At 45.5% G+C, this 23,341-nt stretch overlaps 1 protein-coding gene and 1 long non-coding RNA gene across 3 annotated transcripts in view; one reads left to right on the top strand and one right to left on the bottom strand.

Moving 5' to 3' along the window:
- The window catches only part of PIEZO2 (piezo type mechanosensitive ion channel component 2), a 440,411-nt gene extending 423,342 nt beyond the window's left edge, over positions 1 to 17,069 (top strand). The window contains exons 53-56 of the mRNA XM_074944649.1: positions 3,557 to 3,676; positions 7,964 to 8,043; positions 14,040 to 14,217; positions 15,405 to 17,069. Coding sequence (XP_074800750.1) covers positions 3,557 to 3,676; positions 7,964 to 8,043; positions 14,040 to 14,217; positions 15,405 to 15,657 — 631 coding nt within the window. The 3' untranslated portion in view covers positions 15,658 to 17,069. The remainder of the gene's footprint in view (positions 1 to 3,556; positions 3,677 to 7,963; positions 8,044 to 14,039; positions 14,218 to 15,404) is intronic.
- The window catches only part of LOC141982497 (uncharacterized), a 43,408-nt gene continuing 36,596 nt past the window's right edge, over positions 16,530 to 23,341 (bottom strand). For both annotated transcript variants that reach the window (XR_012638102.1, XR_012638101.1), the window contains exons 4-5: positions 22,148 to 22,327; positions 16,530 to 19,360 (exon numbers count right to left, since the gene is read on the bottom strand). This is a non-coding gene — a long non-coding RNA (uncharacterized LOC141982497). The remainder of the gene's footprint in view (positions 19,361 to 22,147; positions 22,328 to 23,341) is intronic.

Below are 23,341 nucleotides of genomic sequence, written 5' to 3'. Positions count from 1 at the left end.
AGCACGTCTGCCATAAAAATACAGCTAAGGGTAGCATAAAAAGTAAAAAAAACCCTAACAACTTCATTTGTGACTCTGCTGATACTGTAGCTTTGGAGACCAAAAGACACTTTTAAAACAAGGTGCACGCAGCGTAGGCCAAGATTGTCAACAGTGACTCGAGGTCGTGGCTTCCTCAGGGTTTGAGTGCCCAACCTGCTGCACTTTGGAGATGCCTGATTTTCAGACCATGCAGAGCTTCTGCCCTCTGAAAATCCAGTCATTTTCAGTGGCCTCAGGTTGGGCACCCAGAAACTGAAATCCTAACCTCAATCTTCAAAAACAACCATTTATTTGGGGGGCCCCAAAGTGGGTAAAGACTAAAATATGAAAATCCCAACCTTAGGGTTTAAAAACCAATGACCAGACTAATAGGAAATCTGCTTCAGACAACATGCTCATCAATAGTTATGTAAATTAAACACTTTGAAGGACCAGGCCTTTGGAAAAACATTTGGTATAAGCAGATAATTTAATGGGGAAATGAAATTAAGGTACAAAAGAGAAACAATCTGTCCTCTTGCTGCGGCTTTACAGCCTCAAGCGCTATTGGCCATACCCTTTATGCTGTAAGAAATTAAATAGCAAGACACAAGATGAAAAGCAGTTAACTACCTGAACATCTAGAGGGAGGTGGGGGGTACGGCCTGAGGGCTAGATCCAGCCCATTGCTTCATTTCATCCAGCCCACAGCAAGTCTCCAGGCCGTGGGCCGAAAGCCCAAGCCTTGGCGCCCCCTCGTAGTGCTGGAGTCACTAGCACTGGCTTGCCCTGCTGTGGGGGGAAGCTAGTGTTGCCAGGCCTTTAAAAGTCTGGTCAGCTCCGTGCAGCTCCCGGAAGCGACTGGCATGTCCCTGTGGCCCCTAGGAGCAGGGGCAATCAGGGAAGTTCAGTGCACTGCCCCCAGCCCCTGCACAGAACCCCCAGCCCCTCCACCTAGGGGCCGGACATGGCAGCCACTTCTGGGAGCAGCACCGAGCCCCGGCTCTGCCTTAGCCCCACTGTGCCACCGACCGGGAGCCGCCTGAGGTAAGCACCGCCTAGCCGGAGCCCGCACCAAGAACCCCCTGCCCCAGGTCGGAACCCCCTCCCAAACTCCAAACCCCTTGGCCCCAGCCCAGAGCCCCCTCCTACACTCCAAACTCCTCATCCCCACCCCCAGCCGGACCCCTCACCTCCTCCCACACCGCAACCCCCAGCCTGGAGCCCCCTCCCACTCCCTGAACCCCTCATTTCTGACCCCACCCCAGAGCCTAGGGGAAACCCTGATCCTCCACACCCCCACGCGGGGCCCACGACTGTGTATGCGTGTGTGTGTGTTGTGTGTGTGGCCCACGACTGTTTTTTTCTGTGGGTCAGTGGCCCAGATAGAAAAAAGATTCCCCGCCCTTGATCTAGAGCCACCCTGAGCTAAGTAGAGACAATGCCCATTCCCTTCATTGGGGCATGCACCCATTTACTCTAGGGCTCATTTGCCCCCTGGTGTACAGTCTTCCCTTCAAGCTTTGCTACGCTCCTGTAAGAGCCATGCTGTGGTGTGCACAGATTGCACATTAATAAGAACATAAGAGCAGCAATACTGGGTCAGACCTATGGTCCATCTAGCCCAGTATCCTGTCTTCCTACAGTGACCAATGCCAGGTGCCCCAGAGGGAATGAACAGAACAGCAATCATCCAGTGATCCAGCCCCTGTTGTCCATTTCCAGCTTCTGGGAATTGTAATATCTAACTCTGATAAAAGAATCATGTAGATGGACACCTGGGCTCCTATCATAACAGCTGTCCCTTCACAGCTACATTACTAGGAGTTGTGTACATAAATCAAAAACAAATATTGGGCCCATAATAAAAAGATACTTTATTTAAGATTAAAAAATAATTAATTAGACCTTTTTTATTACTGTGAAAAGATAGTCTGTTATCCAGTGGAAATATAGCTTCCTCCTTTATTCAGAGCTACAGTCCATTTTTAATACTCCTCAACTAATCTATCAGTTATGTTAGTTTAATTAAAAACAGTAATGAATTGGATCCTTTATCTTTGGGAAGCAGTGGACTATATAGTAAGTATGATTGAATATTACATGGTTAACATTTACAGCAGTGGAGGCCAAGCTTGTTCAGCCTGAAGGCCAATCATCCGATTTTAAAAATGTCAGGGGACCGCGCTTAGTTCTCTGTGAGAGATTCTCTGGTGTATTCTGCTCCTCTGGCAACATAGGGGAGCAGAAGACACATGCAAGTCCACTGTTGGGGATTCTCCCAGCGTCGAAGAACCTCCAGCAGGCAGAGAGCTGACACAGCCAGCTCCTACTCCCTCCCTGCAGCCCCTGTCACAAAGGGCATGTGGGATGTGGAGGGAAAGGAGCGGCTGTGGCACTTTTTCACTGCATTCCAGCTTCCTACAGCTGCCATGTGGTCTAACGAGGACTGTTACCAGCTGATGGAGGTTAGAACAGTCACTGGGCTGCTCTAATTTGGGCTGGGACAGAGAATCAGGGAACTGTGTTGTAATTGGCTGTTGATTTTCAGCTTCTCCTTTCCCCCCCTCCTGAGCTCTCCTAAGTGACTGGGAGGACGGGGGAGGGGAGGGGGGTGGTGGGAGAGATGGAGGGGGTGGCCTGCCTTTGCTAGATGCTGCCCTAGGCTCATGTAGAGCCAGTTAAGCTTCTCTGCTACTCTCCCTGGAGCTCCCACAGCCTAGCAAGGAAGCAGGCAATGGAGCAGCCAGAACTACCCTCCTCTCTGTCCTGTGATGCAATCAGCAGGGCAGCTGCTGAGCAGCTGGACAGAACCTTATTGGCTCACCCCATCAGTGCCCTAGGGGGTTGCAAAGGAAGTAGTGGGAGGGAGCTGGGAAAGCAGTGCCCCCATCCATCTCCCCAGGGTTCACAGGGCTGATTCAGGCACTTCCATTTAAAAATCATCAGGGGAAACATGTTTTCTGTTCATAATCAAATACACATTTTCATCTTGTCTCAAGGGCCCCAGGAGCCCTCAGCCTAGACACCCTGATTTATAAGTGGTGTTTGAATGAGGGGATGAATACCATGTTCTTATTTCATTTGTACATGAGCCCACTGATGATAATGAAAGTCTTTAGAATCACTCGGAGAGCATTGGTAGTTGGAGTTGTGGTTATTCAGGCAACGAGGTGTCAAGTGCCGTCTGCCAAGGCCAACATCTGGCCTCTGTGTTCAAAAGCAAGCCATCAGGCAGGTTTCTGTGTAAGGCTTCTATTTTGACTTTGACACAGTTACATTGTACTATCAAAAATTGCCTCTGAACCATATAAAGCCATGATCAATAATAGCAGGGGGATTTAGGCCACTAAACATCGGCTGCGGGTTCCGCGTGCTGTCTTGGTAGCCTGATGCTTGAGAGGATATGGGGAAGGGCCATCAGCACCATGCAGATAGACTAGCAACCCCACATCAGCTAAGCACAGCTCAGAGAACTGGGCATTGTGTGGTACTGAGCTTCACTATCTGTTTTCATTTTCATTTATTGTTATAGAAACCTCTCTCTTGGTGCAAAAGCAGAAATAGCATCGGATAAGCTTTCCTGTAACCTACTGAACAAAACTAGAGAAAATATTGCTACAATGATGTCTGGGGATCACATGGTAAAGAAGGTGTAAGTTATGTTCTTGACTTGTTCATACAGATGTTTCTCTTAAAGCAGATAACTAACAGGTACACAGTTGTTACCTATAATGTAATCTCATAGCATAGCATATACCATAAAACTGAAACATACTTCACTGAATGTACAGCAAAATGGACAGTCACCACCCAAGTGAATACATTACTCAAAGCTCTGAGTGAGGGCCCCACCTTGCACCACCAGTGGGGCAGCTGTGAGAGGAATTGTGTTCTCTAGCACACCGGGAGACGGGGAGCATGTATGGATGGTGCAGCATACTGTGTCCTCCTCGCCAACTCCACTTTCCTGGCAACAAGGATTGGCAGAGCCCCTGGCTTTTGCACAGACTGTAAAGGGGTGAAAATTCCTAGCACCTACACAAAGGCCAAGGACATTCTAGCCCTATACTAATAAATGTTACTTCAAAGGTAATATGCAGGGGTGTTGTAGCTGTGTCAGTCCCAAGGTATTAGAGAAACAAGGTGGGTGAGGTGATATCTTTTATTGGGCCAGCTTCTGTTGGTGAGCGAGACAAGCTTTCCAGCCACACAGAGCCCTTCTTCTGGTCTGGGAAACTCGGGGTATGTCTTCACTAGCATGCCGCAGCAGTGCTGTAACGGGGCTGTGTCGTTGCGGCACCAACCAGTGCTGTAAAAAAAACCCACCCCCACGAGGGGAGTAGCTCCCAGCGCTGGGAGAATGGCTCCCAGTGCTGGTGTACTGTCTACGCTGGCACGTCACAGCGCTGAAACTTGCAGAGCTAAGGGGGGGGTGTTTTTTCACACCCCTGAGCGGGGGGAGGAGAGAGAGAGAGAGAAAGCAGCCGGGGGGGGGGAGTTGTTAATGGGTTATGATTTTTAGCATCTAGCAAAGTTATGAATTTAAATTCCCAGGCTTGTCTTTTGAAAGTGTTGTACAGGTTTCCTTTGAGGATGAGTGCTAGACGAGCCAAGTACTAGACGAGCCAACTAGGGGGGGAGCTTTTCTTGACCTGCTGCTCACAAACAGGGAAGAATTAGTGGGGGAAGCAAAAGTGGATGGGACTCTGGGAGGCAGTGACCATGAGATGGTCGAGTTCAGGATCCTGACACAGGGAAGAAAGGTAAGCAGCAGGATACGGACCCTGGACTTCAGGAAAGCAGACTTTGACTCCCTCAGGGAACTGACGGGTAGGATCCCCTGGGGGACTAACATGAAGGGGAAAGGAGTCCAGGAGAGCTGGCTGTATTTCAAGGAATCCCTGTTGAGGTTACAGGGACAAACCATCCCGATGAGTCAAAAGAATAGTAAATATGGCAGGCGACCAGCTTGGCTTAATGGTGAAATCCTAGCAGATATTAAACATAAAAAAGAAGCTTACAAGAAGTGGCAGGTTGGACATATGACCAGGGAAGAGTATAAAAATATTGCTCGGGCATGTAGGAATGAAATCAGGAGGTCCAAATCGCACCTGGAGCTGCAGCTAGCAAGAGCTGTCAAGAGTAACAAGAAGGGTTTCTTCAGGTATGTTGGCAACAAGAAAGCCAAGGAAAGTGTGGGTCCCTTACTGAATGAGGGAGGCAACCTAGTGACAGAGGATGTGGAAAAAGCTAATGTGCTCAATGCTTTTTTTGCCTCTGTCTTCACTAACAAGGACAGCTCCCAGACTGCTGCGCTGGGCATCGCAACATGGGGAGTAGATGGCCAGCCCTCCGTGGAGAAAGAGGTGGTTAGGGACTATTTAGAAAAGCTGGACGTGCACAAGTCCATGGGGCCGGACGAGTTGCATCTGAGAGTGCTAAAGGAATTGGCGGATGTGATTGCAGAGCCATTGGCCATTATCTTTGAAAACTCGTGGCGAACGGGGGAAGTCCCAGATGGCTGGAAAAAGGCTAATGTAGTGCCAATCTTTAAAAAAGGGAAGAAGGAGGATCCTGGGAACTACAGGCCAGTCAGCCTCACCTCAGTCCCCGGAAAAATCATGGAGCAGGTCCTCAAGGAATCAATCCTGAAGCACTTACACGAGAGGAAAGTGATCAGGAACAGTCAGCATGGATTCACCAAGGGAAGGTCATGCCTGACTAATCTAATCGCCTTTTATGATGAGATTACTGGTTCTGTGGATGAAGGGAAAGCAGTGGATGTATTGTTTCTTGACTTTAGCAAAGCTTTTGACACGGTCTCCCACAGTATTCTTGTCAGCAAGTTAAAGAAGTATGGGCTGGATGAATGTACTATAAGGTGGGTAGAAAGTTGGCTAGATTGTCGGGCTCAACGGGTAGTGATCAATGGCTCCATGTCTAGTTGGCAGCCGGTGTCAAGTGGAGTGCCGCAGGGGTCGGTCCTGGGGCCGGTTTTGTTCAATATCTTCATAAATGATCTGGAGGATGGTGTGGATTGCACTCTCAGCAAATTTGCGGATGATACTAAACTGGGAGGAGTGGTAGATACGCTGGAGGGCAGAGATAGGATACAGAGGGACCTAGACAAATTGGAGGATTGGGCCAAAAGAAACCTGATGAGGTTCAATAAGGATAAGTGCAGGGTCCTGCACTTAGGACGGAAGAACCCAATGCACAGCTACAGACTAGGGACTGAATGGCTAGGCAGCAGTTCTGCGGAAAAGGACCTAGGGGTTACAGTGGACGAGAAGCTGGATATGAGTCAGCAGTGTGCCCTTGTTGCCAAGAAGGCCAATGGCATTTTGGGATGTATAAGTAGGGGCATAGCGAGCAGATCGAGGGACGTGATCGTTCCCCTCTATTCGACATTGGTGAGGCCTCATCTGGAGTACTGTGTCCAGTTTTGGGCCCCACACTACAAGAAGGATGTGGATAAATTGGAGAGAGTCCAGCGAAGGGCAACAAAAATTATTAGGGATCTGGAACACATGACTTATGAGGAGAGGCTGAGGGAGCTGGGATTGTTTAGTCTGCAGAAGAGAAGAATGAGGGGGGATTTGATAGCTGCTTTCAACTACCTGAGAGGTGGTTCCAGAGAGGATGGTTCTAGACTATTCTCAGTGGTAGAAGAGGACAGGACAAGGAGTAATGGTCTCAAGTTGCAGTGGCGGAGGTTTAGGTTGGATATTAGGAAAAACTTTTTCACCAGGAGGGTGGTGAAACAGTGGAATGCGTTACCTAGGGAGGTGGTAGAATCTCCTTCCTTGGAAGTTTTTAAGGTCAGGCTTGACAAAGCCTTGGCTGGGATGATTTGATTGGGGATTGGTCCTGCTTTGAGCAGGGGGTTGGACTAGATGACCTCCTGAGGTCCCTTCCAACCCTGATATTCTATGATTCTATGAGGACTGATAGGTCAGATATAGAGTGATCACTAAATGCCCCAAAAGCAAATATGTGGGTGAAACCAGATAATTGCTATGGTCTCAAATGAACTCTCACAGAAAAATAATAAAAGGCAAAAACACCCTGTCACCTGTGGGTGAATACTTTTCACAAAGTGATCACTCGGTATCACTGCAGTGTTTTTAACATAGACCTACCCTAAGATTCCACGAACGTCACTCTGAAGCCTAAAATGTCTGGTGAGTCAGTGCAAAGCAACAGATACTGCTACGTGGAAGGTTGAGAGCTCTTTTTGTTCAGAATATATGTAGGTCTATTGCACAGATATATGGCTGCATATAGGTCTATATTGTATGTCTTTGCATGTCTTTTAAATATTTTATTTCTCATACTTTTTAAATAAAGGCATTTCCTAGAGGGTGTGGATCTGTTTGAGGCAAGAAGTAAATGATGTATTTGTAAGCCCCATTTTCAGAAGGCAGTAATTTTATAAAAGCTACACCCACTCCCACATGGTCTTCCCCGAGCTTAGCACTAGCTGAACACTGTACTATTCTGAGATTATAAACATTTCCATCAGATGTACTTCATTTATTTAGCAAGTGGTGGTGTGTGGCCTCTCTCCTTTTTGATAGTGTGATACAATATTTTTGTTCAAGTGGGAAAACAAAGGAATGCGTTCCCCAGGCCCTCATTCCTCCCTGTGCACACACATACCCAGCATTCATGGTTGATGACCAGTGAGTGGGGAAATTTTGAATGGAACGCTCTTGTTAAAATATTGGCAGAACATCACTGGTAAGTCCATCAAAGTCAATGGAGTGACACTGGTTCAAAGCTGATGTGAGCTCAGAATCCAGTCCAAAAATTACAGCAAAGTACTCGCCTTCTTCAAACTGGAATCATATTCTACAGCTGCCCCAAGAGGGACGTCTAAGGGAATTTATAAAGATACAAAAATATGGAATCATTTGCTGTCACATTTTTCTTGCAGGACTTTAGAAATGATGTTTCCATACTACATCAAGGCACCTAGTGATTCTCTGGCAAAACCCATAAAGCAACTATGGAAAGGTATGTACTCCAGGCTGTGGTTATCTCTGTGTATATTTTTTTTCATTGTGAAACACACAAGGCTGTTTAGGTAATAATGGGACTGTGTCAAGGAAGGTTGGGCTGCTGCTCCGCTCTGTTGTAGCTATTGTGTGGGTAAAAGGAGGATATCGGGCTCTAGAGCTATCGACCCAGCACCTTTCACACAAGAAAAACCCTCAAAGCTGTGTTTAAATACTTAGCCCTTTATATAGAATGTTTTAGCTGAGGGGCTGAAAGCACTTTGCCAAAGGTGTGTGAACATTGTTTACCCCCATTTTTTGAGATGGGAAAGTGGAGGCACGGAGAATTTAATAGCAACATTTTAAAACTTCGATACCTGAAGTCAGTCATCAAATTGCATAGTTAGGCATCCTCATGGGCTTTCATTTATTATTATTATAATAATTAGGCATTATGGTAGATCCAACCAAGGATCAGGGCCCCATAGTGTTAGGCCTTGTACCAACAAGTAAGAATTAACTGCCCAAAAACTTTGTTAATGCAGTTAAAACTTTGTTAAGGTTAACCCGAACCCTCATGCTCTTCTGGAGTGACAAGTGCACCTGTACAGAAACCGCTCAAAACCAGGAATTATACAGTTAAGGTGCACACTAGCCCCAGCCTGTAACCTTAACTCTGCCCTCTTTGAGTGATGCCCCCATACACTCCTGACAGATGTTGTAGCACTCTATCCTTCCAGACAATATGGAACGCTGTGGAGACACAGCATGTGGGCACAGTAGAAGAAACCATCAGACCATGGCAGGCTTAGAGAACGCCAGCTGACTACACTTAGCCTGTACTCAACCACTCCTACATGCACTGACTACCTCAGAGACACCGGCTGTTATAACCCCTTACAATCTCTTGGCCTTTGTACTAAGGATTTCTCTGGTCAACCACCTACACTTACCTCTGTAGTGCCTTGTCACATATGCTACCCAACTACTATAAATCCCCAGGGCAAGAATATACTATTCTGCTCTTCTACTTCTGCAACCAACATAACTCAGCCCAGAAACAAGGGGATTGTGATCCTTTTGGGTGCATTTGCTCCTCTCATGTCACAGTGTGAGTTGTGGCAATCTGCTGCAAGTAATCCCTGCACCAGTCAGTACAGTGTCCCTAATATAGCAAAGGTCAGATCGAGTGCCTGCAGGCGAATAAGAGAATACAATTCTGTGGGACACAATACACATGAAATGACACATTTACCAAGTCATTCTTCATGTCTGCTTATTATAGGGCAGGCCTTCCTAAAACACACTTACAGTATAACTGCAGTGGCTTTTGCCAGTGCCAGAGGGCAGAGCGAAAGTTGCAAAGCGGCGCTGGTGTGTACCTTAACTCTGTATTTCCTGTTTTTCAGAGGTTTAAATACTGGTGCACTCAACATTCTGGAAGGGCGTGAGGCATTGCTGCTCAGCTTGAACTCTGTACTGACTGACATTTTCAGTGAATTTCCCTTGTTTTTTGAGGAGGTGATGGTAATGAGGGGGTCATGACTGCAGAGTATCTGAGGGGAGACTTGACTGCAACTCAGCTACCAGCTCTGTCCCTCTCCATGTCCCCAGTCGGGCTGGAGGAAGGAAGGAAAATGGTAACCAATGGTCTGTGAGGAGCACATCTACCATCAGGAGGCAGCCAGGGTACTGGAAAGGAGCCCCAGGCTCTGAATTCCTCTTCACAGATAGTATAGGGGGAAGGAGTCCAACCCTCTGCAGAATAGGAAGTGGGGAGTAGCCCACTCAATGGGAAATTCTCAGATGAATCCAAACACTCCATGGAAACAAAGCCAACCTGACACAAGAGCTCTGACACATTCCTCTTAATGGGTGTTCTCCCTTCCTTTCCCAAACAGAGGTGGCGAGCTGTATGGGCCTGTGGTGCCTGGGCTCCAGGAATATTCAGGGCTCAGGGGCCTGGCTCCACCAATGTTTGGAGCCAGGTCTCTCCCTCCGCCCTGCCTGCCACCCCCGCATGCCTCCCCCGTAGCATCCCTGCCTCAAGTGGGCGGCTGCCCTGCCGCTCTGCACTGCACTCCCTCGCCACCGCCGGCGGCCGCTGCTGCCTACTGCACAAGAGCGGCGCCGGCGGCAGGCTGAGGTGGCTGCTGCACCTGCGGCGAGAGGAGGGAAGAAGGCGAGCACATGACTGGCAGCCCTCCCCTCCCCCGGCACCCCCCGGGAGGCAACGCTGAGGGTGCTTCCGGGAGACGGAATCTGGACCTCACCTGAGCAGCTGCTGGGGCTTCGGTGAGTTTCCGACCGTATGATCCATGCCCTCCACACCCCTGCCTGCAGCCGCCACTCCCGCCCCATGCTGGGCAAGGGGCAGCCCCATCCCCCGGGAGACTACGGTGAGGGGCAGCAGGCTGCAGCAGTGGAGGCCATCCCCCACCCCCGGCATCCACCACAAGGGAGGTGAGGAGGCTTCCTGGACCTGAGCAGCTGGGGCTTGGGTGAGTGTTGTGCCACCCTGATCCACCCACCCCCGCCTGCAGTCACTGCTCCTTCCCCATGCTGGGCAAGAGGCAGCCCCCAGTGAGGCTACGGTGAGGGGCACCAACAGGGGAGGAGGTCCCATGTGATGGCAGCCCCCTCCCCGCACCCAGCACAGGGGAGGCAAGGCGGGGCCCTAGGAGCACATTCAGTGACAGTGGTGAAGGGTGAGTGGGCTGCTGGGGAGAAGTGGGAGCCACCTCCCCCAGAGCTTGCTGCTGCCAGCGGGGAGAGGGTTGCGGGGAGTCCTCTCTGGGCCTAGCCCCGGGGCTACATGAGGGTATGGTCGTGTTTAGCACCATACTTGATTATTTTACACCCTTTAAGTATATAATTGGTTGTATACACATACAACAAAATATAATGTATTGAAGCAGGTGAATGCTGCTTCTGACTTTCCACTTTTAATTGGCCCTTGTAATCTTGTGGCACCGGCGCGTTGCAGCTTCATTTTATCCCAGCAACAAATTCTTGATTTGTAGGACCAGTAATAATCAACAATGGATAAATTCTTAATAAAGTTACCCAGAGAAAAAAAGAAGAAAAGGGTAATTCATCAAGTGACTGCCCGAATTCAACACCTAGCTTTCAAACTGAAGTTATACAAAAGAAATATATGGCACATCCACAAGATAAGAAAAGGACTTTTCAGCAATCTTGGCAATCAAGATTTACATTGTTGGAGTACAACAGCAAATTAGACAGAGCGTTTTGCTCAGTCTGCAAAGAAGATCTTAATATTTTCTACCAAGGCCGAACCAACGTTTATTTCATCTGGATTTCAAGATTGGAGACACACAGTGCGTGGTTTTACATCACACGAAAAATCCTCCTGTCGCAAGGAAGCGATACTGAAGTAGGCTGCTCTGCAATCACAGGTAAATGCTTCTGCACTAGTGTCGGCCAGTTACAGAAAAGAATCCCATGCACTGCACAAGCTTTTTAACTGTGTTCAGTACGTAGCTCACAAAGGCATAGCATTACGTGGACATAATGAGTGATTCAGATTGGATGCAGCTCTTGTTGCTATGCAGTACAGAGTCAGAGGAACTGAGACAGTGGCTTAGTCACACAAAATACAACTGATTGTCACATGAGGTTATTAATGAAATCGAAATGATGGCGCTCAGACAAATTGTGCAAAAGATCAAGGCTTCAAAGTTTTATGCCATTGTAATGGCTGAGACTACTGATTTGCAAGAAAAGAACAAGTAAGTTTTTCTTTAGGGTTCTTTTCTAGTGAAGACTGGGAGATTTATGAGGAGTTTATTGGGTTTTACCAAACTGACGCAATGGATGCTGCGTCTCTTTTCCAAATTGTGTAAGTTACACTTCTCAGGTGTGATTTCCACTTTTCTGATTGCCGAGGGCAGTGTTACAGTGGAGCCAGTAATGTGTCCAGCAAATTTACTGGGGTCCAAGCCAGAGTGAAGGATCAAGAGCTGAGAGCAGAATTTGTGCACTGTGCTGCATGTTCCCTTATCCTTGCCACGCAGGCTGCCCTGCATAATATTCCAGAATTTCATGATATGTTTTCAATGGTGAAAGATCTCATCAGTGCCTTCAGGAAGTCACCAAAGCGTATGGCAGCATTCAGAGAGTGAAGGGGCGCCTTCTTTATGACTATTGTGCCCAACAAGATGGACACTAAGGATCAGTAGCATTAAATCACTGTTCCACAATTAGGAGGCTATGATGAACTGCCCAGATGAATTTAGTTACTCTTCAGATGAATTTGGCTCAAAATTTAGTGGATTCTCGAAGCTCTCAAAGAACTTCAGTCTTTTTCAGCGTACTTTATACTAACGGTTCTTGAGAAAGCCATGGGTCCTGTAGAAGAAGCTAATGCAAAAATTCAAAGCCCAAACGTGTCATTGGCAAGCGTTATGAAGAAAGTTGGCTTGTTGCAAGAGGTATTGAGTGCGATGCACACTGACTCGTCATACAATCACTTCTGGGAAACAACAGTAGAGAAGGCAAGAAATTTTTATTTAGATGATCCTACACTCCCGAGAAAACGGAAGCCACTGAGATGGCTCGACCCTGGAAGCCTTCCTCACACCTTCAGTGACCCCAAAGGGTATTTTCATAAAATATACGTTGGGATCATTGATGCTTGCAAAGTTGCCATTGAACAGCGGTTTTCAACAGAAAGCTTCACATTTGCAGTAAAATTGGAGAAGCATATAACTGATGCAAATGGCTCGAAACAGGACATTGGCCCAATAAGTGAAGCTTTCCATGGTGACATTAACATGGAGAGGCTATCTCTTCATTTAGAAATGTTGAGTGATATTTGCAGATTGAGAAATTGTCAGCTTAATTCAGTGAGCGAAGTGAAGCTATTTCTGAAACAAAATGAAGGCTTGAGTGACATGTTGTCAGAAGTTACAATTCTCCTGAAATTATTCTACACAAGTCCGACATCAACCTGCACTACTGAGTGATCATTCAGTTGCCTGCGCAGACTGAAAAAATTATTTGCGAACGACAATGGGCCAAGAACATCTAAATTACTTGGCATTTCTGGACATTCGTAAGACATTGCAAGTCTCCTGGATGACTTCATTTCAAGAACTGAACAACGACAAAAAGTGTTCGCTGCCTCCTGAAGAACATCACAAAAGAAGGGGCTACGTTTGTTTTAATTTTGGAAAGTATTTGCTTTTGAGGGTTATTAATCCAAGCGTGCTTGGTTATTTCCGTATTCAAGAGTATTAATAAAGTTGATATTCTTAGTTAAATAATTTTTTCTTACAATAGTGATATTGTGCAATATAGAGAAACTGTTAAACGCTTACTGTTTCCAGTCCATTTTTACATTATTTTAAAATATATATCGGCTTACAAGGCAGGTGTGGGTGGGACTTGGATCCTTTCTGGGCACCACCAAAAATTATACAAACCTGCCGCCCCTGTTCCCAAAGTCTACCATAGAGAACTCTCAATCTAGGGCATCGGATCTTGAGGAGACACAATTAACTTTACACACTTTGTAGTCCCACTGAAGTCAACAGAGTTAATGTTAAGCTCTTGAATGAGTCCTTGCAGGGCCTCGACACAACTAGTTTTCAGAAGTAATTTCATTTGGAGTTGTGAGTGCCCAGCGTGTCTGAAAAATCAGGCCTCATTTATTTAGGTCCCTAAATTTGGATAGTGGCCGACATTTGCACTCAAGTTTGAAAATGTTGGCCATATTGGTTTCTATGAAGTTTTAAATCTGGTTATGTGAGAAAAATTTTAAAAAGACCATTCAAAAGGGATTTTTGGGAGGGAAAACACAAACTTTAAAAGGCTAGAGAACCATTGTAGTACTGTTCTATAAACTATTTTAAAATGGGTTCTAAGATTGTTTTAATTGACTTATTTTTAGGTTGCACCATCACTGTGTCATATTAATAAGCATCTGTTCCTAACAAATTTGACTTATTGACAACATGCTTGTTTTTGTGTTAATGTTTTCTCTTTCAATAGAGGGGAGGATGGAAAACATCACTGTTTCTCTTGTCAAAAATGAGTCTAAAGATGGGGTTCGTGAATGGTGGGTTCTCAATCAGCTTGGAAAAAGATACAGACAGGAAGAAAGTCTTGAACTCTTTGTATTCAGTGACAAAGTTAGCCCTCCTAGCCTTGGATTCCTGGCGGGCTATGGGTAAGAGAGAATCTTGTACTTAAAACCACAGTACTGTCTATCAGAAATAATTTAAGGTGAACTGAGAAATGTATCTCCTGTTGACCAGGGTTTTGTGTAACAGATGACAGCATCACAAATACCTAAAATAAATCATAGAGGTGCAGGACTGGCCCTAGCCCCACCAAAAAAAAAAAAAAAAAAAAAAAAAGTGCATTAAGAAGGGAGTAAATTTCATGATTTTGTGGCGATTAAGATCTTTTTTTAGAATCTCTAATGGCCTTCATAGCTATAACATCATGGTATCAGAGACACAGTATTCCTTATCTTAGGTGGAATAAGAACCCTTCACTAGAAACCCTAGCAGCTGGATAAACAAATTGATTTTAAACAATTTTTTTAAATAGGTTTGTCATTCTCTATTATAACTAGAGACCGAGTTCTGCCCCCTGGTGTTTTTCCATTCTCAGGATCGGGGATTTGCTCCCCCTACACAAGATCCATGTGGAGTGGGGGATGGACCATGATCGTTGTTTCACCATCCTGCCGCTTACCCTGCCAAAGAACCCTCTTCGTGCTCAGGAAACCACAGCTGGGAGGGAGAGGGGGACAAGGCCAAAGAGAGGACATACATTGTCTTCTCCCATAACCCTGCAGGGAAATTAACATGGTCTGAGGCTTTTCTGCGTATGCCCTCCCACTTTGTGGAATCTTCCTTCATGGGGTTTTAAAGGGAGCGGCCAATGGAGGAAGCATTAGCAGCCCAGCTTCACAGGCCCCAGACCTTGTAGAGCATTATGGTTAATCCTAGCCTCCAGCATATCTCAGGGATCTGCAAGTTCTGGTAAAGAAACCCTAGCAGAAAGATAAACCTGCTGGAGGCTCTCTCTACAGGAATGATTTGGGGGAACCTGCAGTAGGAGATCCCCAAGAAGATTCCTCTCCTCAGCATGTTTTCCACATGGGGTGGGGTTTTTGTCCCTTTATGATTTTAATAGTATACAATTTTTAAAAAGATTTTTAGAAATGATTTTATGAGAAATGTTTAGGTTTTGAAGATTACACATTATTCCTAATGTGTAACACAGTTGATTCAGTAGAAATGGTCATCTTTCATAAACCCATCATCACCTTAGTTTTATCAGCATTTTCCTGTATTTGGATTTATAACCAGATTAGAAAAACCTCTTTGAACTCTTGTTTTACAGTATCATGGGACTGTATGCCTCAGTTGTCCTGGTGATAGGGAAGTTTGTCCGTGAGTTCTTCAGCGGGATCTCTCACTCCATCATGTTTGAAGAACTACCAAACGTGGACCGTATCTTGAAGTTGTGTACTGATATTTTCTTAGTAAGAGAGACTGGAGAACTGGAACTAGAGGAAGACCTGTACGCCAAATTAATATTCCTGTACCGCTCACCAGAGACTATGATCAAATGGACTAGGGAAAAAACTAATTGATCCCTTTGGAGTCACACTGCAAATCAAGAGGACTTCATCTGAATTTTAAAAAAGCACAATATTCTCATAAGAGCTAAGCCTTTTATAGTTAGGTAGCAATGATTTTTCACTGATTGAGTCTAGGAAGCTATTTCCTTAGGAGTCCATACTGCCTTCAAATTAAGGATTAATGGTGAAGAAGATTGGTTTGATTTTTTTTTAAAATGCCCACTCCTCTAAAATCAGGGGACCTTGCTTTGTAATTTAATCAACCAAATGTTCTGCATCCTTGTCTGGGTAAGTTAATCTTCCAGACATTAAATTTCTACCCTTAAAGAAAAAGGAAAGAAAGAAACAATCCCTCAGATGACTTCACTGGACCTTTTCTGGAGCGATACAGTTTGTGCAATATGCTGTTGTACGTCACTGACTTTGAAGATATAGTAATGGGAATCTGACTAGCCTTCAGGACAACCATGCCAAAAGGCTATAGTGGGAGCTGAAGAAATGCTAGCCATATCCATTTTTAGAAAAGCAGAGGTTTTGATGTACTGAAGACTCTGTGTACAACCCTCTGTAAGCAAAAAGAAAACAAGTGACAATCTCTTTAATTACCTTATTTTATTTGTACAGTCCCAGGAGACATTTCCAGGAAACATCAATGACTTTTCTCAGGAAAAAAAACTTGGTTTTAGCCCTTAAACCTTAAAGAATTATGGTGAAATATTGGGGTGTTCTGCTGGGCCATCTTCCCACAATTACTGCTTTCCTTTAGACAGAGAAAAGCCAACTGAACGACTAAGGAGCTGTTTCACTTCTTATATCTCTTTGAAGACTGAATAGTGTGTGCTACTCTGTGCTTCCCACTACATGCTTCCCCTCCCTCCCCCCCATTTTGATGATTTAAGGCAATGGTTTTGTTATCTGATATTCTCCTTCCAGTGTTTCAGGTATACAAAAATGTTTACATATTCCAATTTACATTTTTACATCCGAGACGGGTTTTTTAAGTTCCCAAATATAGAAGTACATATGAGCTTGAAAAATGGCCTTTTCTTAAATTACTGTGGTTGGTGACACAAATGGTTCATTAGAGAACATTGTAGCATGAAATTTATGATTGCAATGTAGGATTAATTCCATGTTTAAAAAAATGCAATTTCTGAAAAACAAAATAATTGAGTGGGTAGGGTATGTTAAAAGGTTATACTGTGTAGTTTTGATTCAGTAATGACTTAAAATAAAGCACATGATGCAAAGTCATTTTAGAAGTATTTTTTCTTCTTCCTCTTTACACTAAATGGGAAACGTCTTTATCTAGTTAAGCTGTTCACAGTGGAGTTAAGGTCAGTGACAAATCAATCACATTCTTTCAGTTAGCTGCTGCTATTTGTTATATAAATGATGTAGTCAGTTACCAGAGGGCAAAAAATACAAGGTAACTTTCAGCTAAAGGGACAATTGTAGCTTTATTGGCACATCTTAGTGCAGGGCTTTATAAAAACAGCACAGTTGAAATTACAACACACTTGCCGTCTTATTCAGTACTTCCATGAAAATGGTGTCAGTTCCATTCTATACCCTAGCAGCACATCTTGGACACTGTGAAGTGCTTTGTTATATCGTAACAATAAAATCAACTGGTGACTGGAAGGCTATTTGATTTCTTCATACACCGTAAAGAAAAGGTGGCAGTCGTTCTATAGGCTGGCAAGATTTCTGGTTGTGCTGAACATTCCTCTGTGAAGTGATTTACTCTTCAAAGTCTAGTTCTTCCTCACACCATGGCCATCATGTGGCTCTATGCAGGGGTTACTGTAGAACCAGTATAGGGACTGGCTGACCTAACAGAGGCAATACTGTGTGTTCCCCTTTTCTAAACTGAAGAATAAGGTACTGGGAGTTAAATGTGGCTCGTGTGTAACGCTTCCAAAACGTACCAGCCAACCAGCCTACTTTGACCACTGTTGTCTCTCCTCCCTCCTTAATAGGCTCTTATTTACTGGTGAAAAACTTGGTCGCAGAATGAACTTGACAGCCTTTTAGACTTGCAAAACGGCTCCTTCCTTTTCATTAATTGACTAAACAATCTTTCTACCCGACCTGTCGTGCACTCCGTAGTTCAGCCATGTCAGTGCATGTGCCTCCCGCTCAAGCTACAGAGGCCTTAGGCAATAGCATGGTTTTGTGAAAGAGCTCATGCCTGCCAACAGTTTGGGGAAACGGAGCCCTAACTTGAAGTGCTGAGCTTTCTTGGTCAAGGCAAGAAATTCAAGTCTCAAGCAGGTGGATGCTAGGTAAAAATAAGAGAAACTGTTAGACGTTGCATCTTATAAACTTCAGTGCTTATAGGCTGCAGGGTAGACATACCCTTAAAGTCAATGGAACCTTTAACCACTGACTTTGAACAGTACAAGGATCTGACCATAAATTCAATATGGATTTCCTATTATTGCAAACAGCCATATTTTGGAAGGTTAGTGGGGAAAAGATGGTTAAGAGACATGCTGCCAAGTTCCCACACAATTTCAGTCATTTAAAATTTTTGGCACTCTATACTAGTCTAAAAGGCATCTGTGCAGACTAAGAGGGAATGGGTACACAGTTGTTTAGACAATAAACTATGAGGGGCATTGTCTCTTTATAGTCCACTTACCACTCGGCAACTCCTCGTGGCCAAGTGTGGCGTAGCAGCTCTCTGGGCTGGTGCCCCCCGCCAACGGTCATTCCTCTTTCTGCGGCTCTTCCTCAGCCTGGCTTCAGCTCAGCCTACAGCCCTTATGTTGGGCTTGTGCACGCCTTTCCTTGGGACCATTAGGGGAGCCCAGTGCCACCTGCTACTCTTGGTTCGGGCTCAGGGCCCTGGGCTGCTCCTTGTAGCTGGGGCAGTAGTTTTCCATGGGTGCTTCGTCTAGGTCCCTCTGTCTCTCCCAGGTCCCTGCTTGGAGTAATTTTCTTTCTCTCTGCTTTCAGCCTGGCTCTCTCCAGCCCTTTTCCCAACTGGGCTTTACCACCACTTAATCCTGGCTCTCGTTTCCAGTACTGCAGCCACCTTCTGCTCTTTATGGGGAATTTGCCTGATTCCCCTCAATCAAGCTGGCTCAACCTCCAGCTCCCAGGGCAAGCCACCCTGTTACACTCTTACTTGAGCTTTGTATGGTACTGGCACAATGGGCCCTGATGTCAGCTGAGGCCCGGTAGGTGCCTTAGTAATGATACAGACCACTGGAACATATGAAAGGGGGCATCACCTGTTGAGACTAGTCTCATTTCTACTGCTATCTGGTGGGGGGGAGGGGTGCAAACGAGTTTAGTTGAATTCAGTTTTACTCCTTTTTAATTTCAAGTTTAAAACTGCCTTGGTTTGTCAGTATGATTTAAACAAAACCCCATGGTCAGGCTCCAGGCTGGGACGGATGCATTAACCTTCTGAGGACAACATTTAAACCAGCACACTTAGAAGAAAACACTTTAAATCAAAGCATGTCTAGAAATTAGCCCTAAACTGGCTATTCGTCAGCGTTCAGCATGTTAAAACAACAAAAACAGCTGCAGCGTTGCTCATTTTTCTTGCTTTTTCTTTCTTAGTATAAAACATAAGACGTGACCCCTCTCTCGTATGCTTGGTGTATTGCCTGTTTGCCAATGGCTTTTTTCTTCTCCCAGTGAATAACTGCAGTAGCTCGTATTCCTTCCAACAGCTTTATCAGAGCAGTTCAAGTACCTGAAGTGAAGCAGAACCTAGTTACCACACGTTCGTTTAGGGCAAACTTGAAAACTCTTTTTCTTTGTGAAATCAGCAGTGCTAGCAGGGAAGCCACCCTGCACTAACAGTAGGGTTGCCAAGCATCTGGTTTTTGACTGGAACGCCGGCTCGAAAAGGGACCCTGGGGCTGACTAGGACATTAAAAGTCCGGTGGGTGGAGCAGCAAGGGCCCGGGGCTGAGGCAGGCTCCCTGACTGCCCTAGCTCCATGCGGCTCCCGGAAGCAGCTGCAAGGTCCTTGCAGCCCCTAGGCACATGGGCGGCCAGGGAGGCTTCTCACGCTGCCCCTGCACCAGTGCCAGCTCCGCAACTCTCATTGGCCGAGAACCACGATCAATAGGAGCTGCGGGGGCGGTGCCTGTGGGCATGAGGGCAGTGCGTGGAGCTGCCTATCCGCCAGGACCTGGTGGCTGCAGTAAGCTTGATGGGAACAGTCAAATTGGTGCATACTTCAGCTGTTTTCCTAGCAGTTTTTAATCTCCCTTTAATGGATAAAGTTGCTCAGGCTTTTTATACTTAAGGTCCAAGTTTCTACTTTCCTAAGACACATGGGCTTGGTGAAATACAGGTGAATAAGCAAGAAGCCCTACTGTAGCAATCAGGTTCCAGAGAGTTCTAATTTAAGAATGAGGCTTTACTAAAGGGATTGTTGGTTAATTATTATTTGTATTATCCCAAAGACTCCATTTGGCATAAGGTCCTCATGCACGTGCTAGGTGCTGTACAAAAACATACAAAGATTTAGTCGCTGCCCTGAAGTGACTAATCTAATCAACAGAGGTGACAAAGCAAAAATTCAAGGAACATGTTTTCATGTAAAAGGGGGGAATCTGGGTGCCAGTGTAACACCGACAGACCGCCGCTCAGCAGCTCTGGAGCTTAGTGCATGAACTTGTACCGCATGAGCTAAAAGCTAACTGGCTCTTTGAGAGAGGTAAAAAATTAGTTTACTCTACAGCCTTAGCTAAGTGGTCTCTGTGCCACTAGATAGGACAGAACACCACACCCAGGAGGCGTGTAGGTTACGCTGGCATTCTAAGGGATGTTAGCGGATTTTTACTCATCTCTTATTTACTGCTTTTCTATCTTTTTTCCCTTTTAAGTAAAAACTAACATCTTAGTAAGAGTGCAGGGGCAACTGAGAAGGGTAAAGGCACTAGGGATTAGGCAGGGGCCCAAGAGGGGGATACATCTACACTGCAATTGAAAACCCATGGCTACCATGTGCCAACTGACTTGGGTTGCAGAGCTCAGGCTAAGGGGCTGTTTAACTGCAGTGCAGACATCCAGGCTCGGGCTAGAGCCTGGGCTCTAGGAACCCATGAGATGGGAGGGTCCCAGAGCTCAAATATCTAGACCACAATTAAACAGCCTCTGAGGCCTGCAAGTCCAATTCAGCTTGCAATTAGACACCTGTAGCTGGCCCATGCCGAGTAGACATACCCCGAGAGGTCCACTCAGCAGGCATTTAGGGAGAAGAGGCGCCTCGAGCTACCAGAGACTTGAAGGAAGAAGGGACAGAATCACCAAGAGATTGGGAGAGTGAAAAAGAGAGAGCGATTTTCTGATGGAGAAGGTGAGAGGGGGATGTGGATTTGGATAGATGTTTTGGACTGCCAGAAAAACAGGCTATATGAAAAGGCCCCTTCCTATACAGTTTTGGAGCATGATTTGAATTTGGCTCGGGCCCTGTTTGGATTATTGTGACAGCGCTGGTTGGTGGAACTCAGGTATTCCTGGAGGTAACAGGCAGAGCTGGTGGCAATGTTTCAACTGACCTTTTCGGTTAAGTAAAAAAGATGTAGTTTTGTCAGTGTTTCATGAACTCAGGTCACTTTCATCCAAAATTTTAATTTTTGATGAAAATATGGACATTTCAAACTGACATTTTTGTTGCCAGTTGGGTTTCTGAAGTCCAAAAAATGTGCATTTTTTCAGATTTTTTTTTTACCCTCTCTTACATTTTACTTTGCCTTCCTCATTTCTTTTTCCACTGCAAAAAGGAGGAGAAGGGGAAAGGATAGACTACAAAATGGGGACAATGTGTGTGAGGAAAGGTCTCTCCCTTTTCTACTCACTTTGCCCCCCGTTTTTCAGGGGGGTAGAGAGGGAAGAGAACAGAGAAAGGCAAAACACACACACAATTCTGTTTTCAAAAGCCAAAATGAAATAAAAATTTCAATTTGAAATTAAAATTTCAGATTTTTCATCAAAATGTGAAGTTTTCTGTGAAAGAGTTGGAACAAAACTGTTTTGTTCAAGAGTTTTCTTGGAAATAAAATTGGATTTTTCCACCCGCTCCGGAACAGGAAAAAAAACAGTTTCACTCCAGCAGTGTTTGTGCTGGAGGTTGTTTAGAACTCCTTAAAATCAGGGCTAATCAGACAGGGATTCTTTACATCATATTCTTTTTCCATTTCAATTAAGAGAATTTTTATTTAGTCCTTTCGTGGTTATTGAGTGAGACATTTCCACCATCTCGCAAGTGCCTTTCATCCGGGAACCATCTAAAAACCATTAAGATACCCAACAGCGTGGCTGTGAGGTTAGATGAACATTATTATATGGAGGGGGATGTTAAGTGACTTGTAGGAGGACAGGAACTAAGGTGAAGGGAGAACAGCAAGTCAGGAAATGAGTTGGATAAAAACATTGACGTTCTAAGGAGGTTTCTGCTATGCTTGAAAATAATATTTTTAACAGTGTGAGAGGTCATTTGAAATAAATGGTTTGGGAGGTTACTGACCCGGATGAACAAACTGCATGGAATTGGATTCAGCTAGTCAACCAAATGCATTTATTTCCCAGATGAACTGCAAATATTTCTCTTCTTCTTGCATAGCTTCGTAGACATCTTTATCCTGTGCGGATATTACTACAAGTTTTAACAGCTGAATTCACAGGTGGACAGCTGTGTGCATAGCACCTGCAAAAAATAAAAATAAGGGGATTTGAAAGCTTATCATGAGAGGATTGCAGCGGCCATGTATAAAGACACTCATGTTCCAGGCTACAACTAAAGCACCAACATTCTTTGTGAATTGCTCACACATTAAGATGCACTGGAGACAGGCACACAGAAATCCCTGTGTCCTGAACGCATGAGAAGATCATTGGAAACCTGAGGCAGACAGTCCACAGCTAAAGTTCACCATACACTAAAGCAGAGGAGCCCCAGCATGTGTAGATGCATAGCTCTAACCTGGCCTTAGTCGCTAACCCTCTCTTATTGCCTTCCCCCCTTGCCAACAATGCCAGATCTGATGCCTCTTTCATTTCTTTCTCCTGCTCCAGTCTTGGTGCCATCCTCCTTGCAACCTTCTATGTATTGGGAATGTCCTTGCAATCCACCACCATCCTCTCCAGTCAAAGCCTTCTGAAAGGACCCACAAATCTGAATATTACCAAACTGTGAGAAATAAAAAGTTATCTAAACCAACTTCATCCTCTAGTTCTCCCACTGCATCTTGCCTTCCTCCATCTATCTTCTACACTATGGGCTCATCCTCAGATGGCTGATTCTTGGCTGTCTCCACTTGGTGTAATTTAGAGATGCCTCTAGGCTACACTAAATTATGCAGGTTTGTAAAAGCCCGTTAGGGGCCATTACACAAGCTGGGGCTCAGCAGAGTACAGTGTACTCCAGCTACATTTGCATGTAAAACTTTGTATGAATGCTGCATAAGAGGATTTGGCTCAAGTGGTGGAGGTTGTTTTGAAAGAGAATTATGGGTCTAGCAGAGGCAATGCATGGGGGGGCATGTGGGGTCAAGTGCCCCCCCCCCCCCCAGATTGGCCTGCTGAGGGGGGGGGGGGTTCCCTTCTTCCACTCCACCTACCCCCTCTCCCTTCGAGCCGGGCCAGGCAGGGACCGGGGAAGGACCTGCTTCTTCTCTTGCTGGCTGCTCTGAAGTGGCTCCCTGCCGAGCACAGCTGCCAG

Source organism: Natator depressus, chromosome 2 (genome assembly GCF_965152275.1).
Source record: "Natator depressus isolate rNatDep1 chromosome 2, rNatDep2.hap1, whole genome shotgun sequence".
NCBI lineage: Eukaryota > Metazoa > Chordata > Testudines > Cheloniidae > Natator > Natator depressus.
The sequence above is the reverse complement of the archived record's forward strand: the minus strand, read 5'-3'. Positions and strand labels throughout refer to the sequence as shown.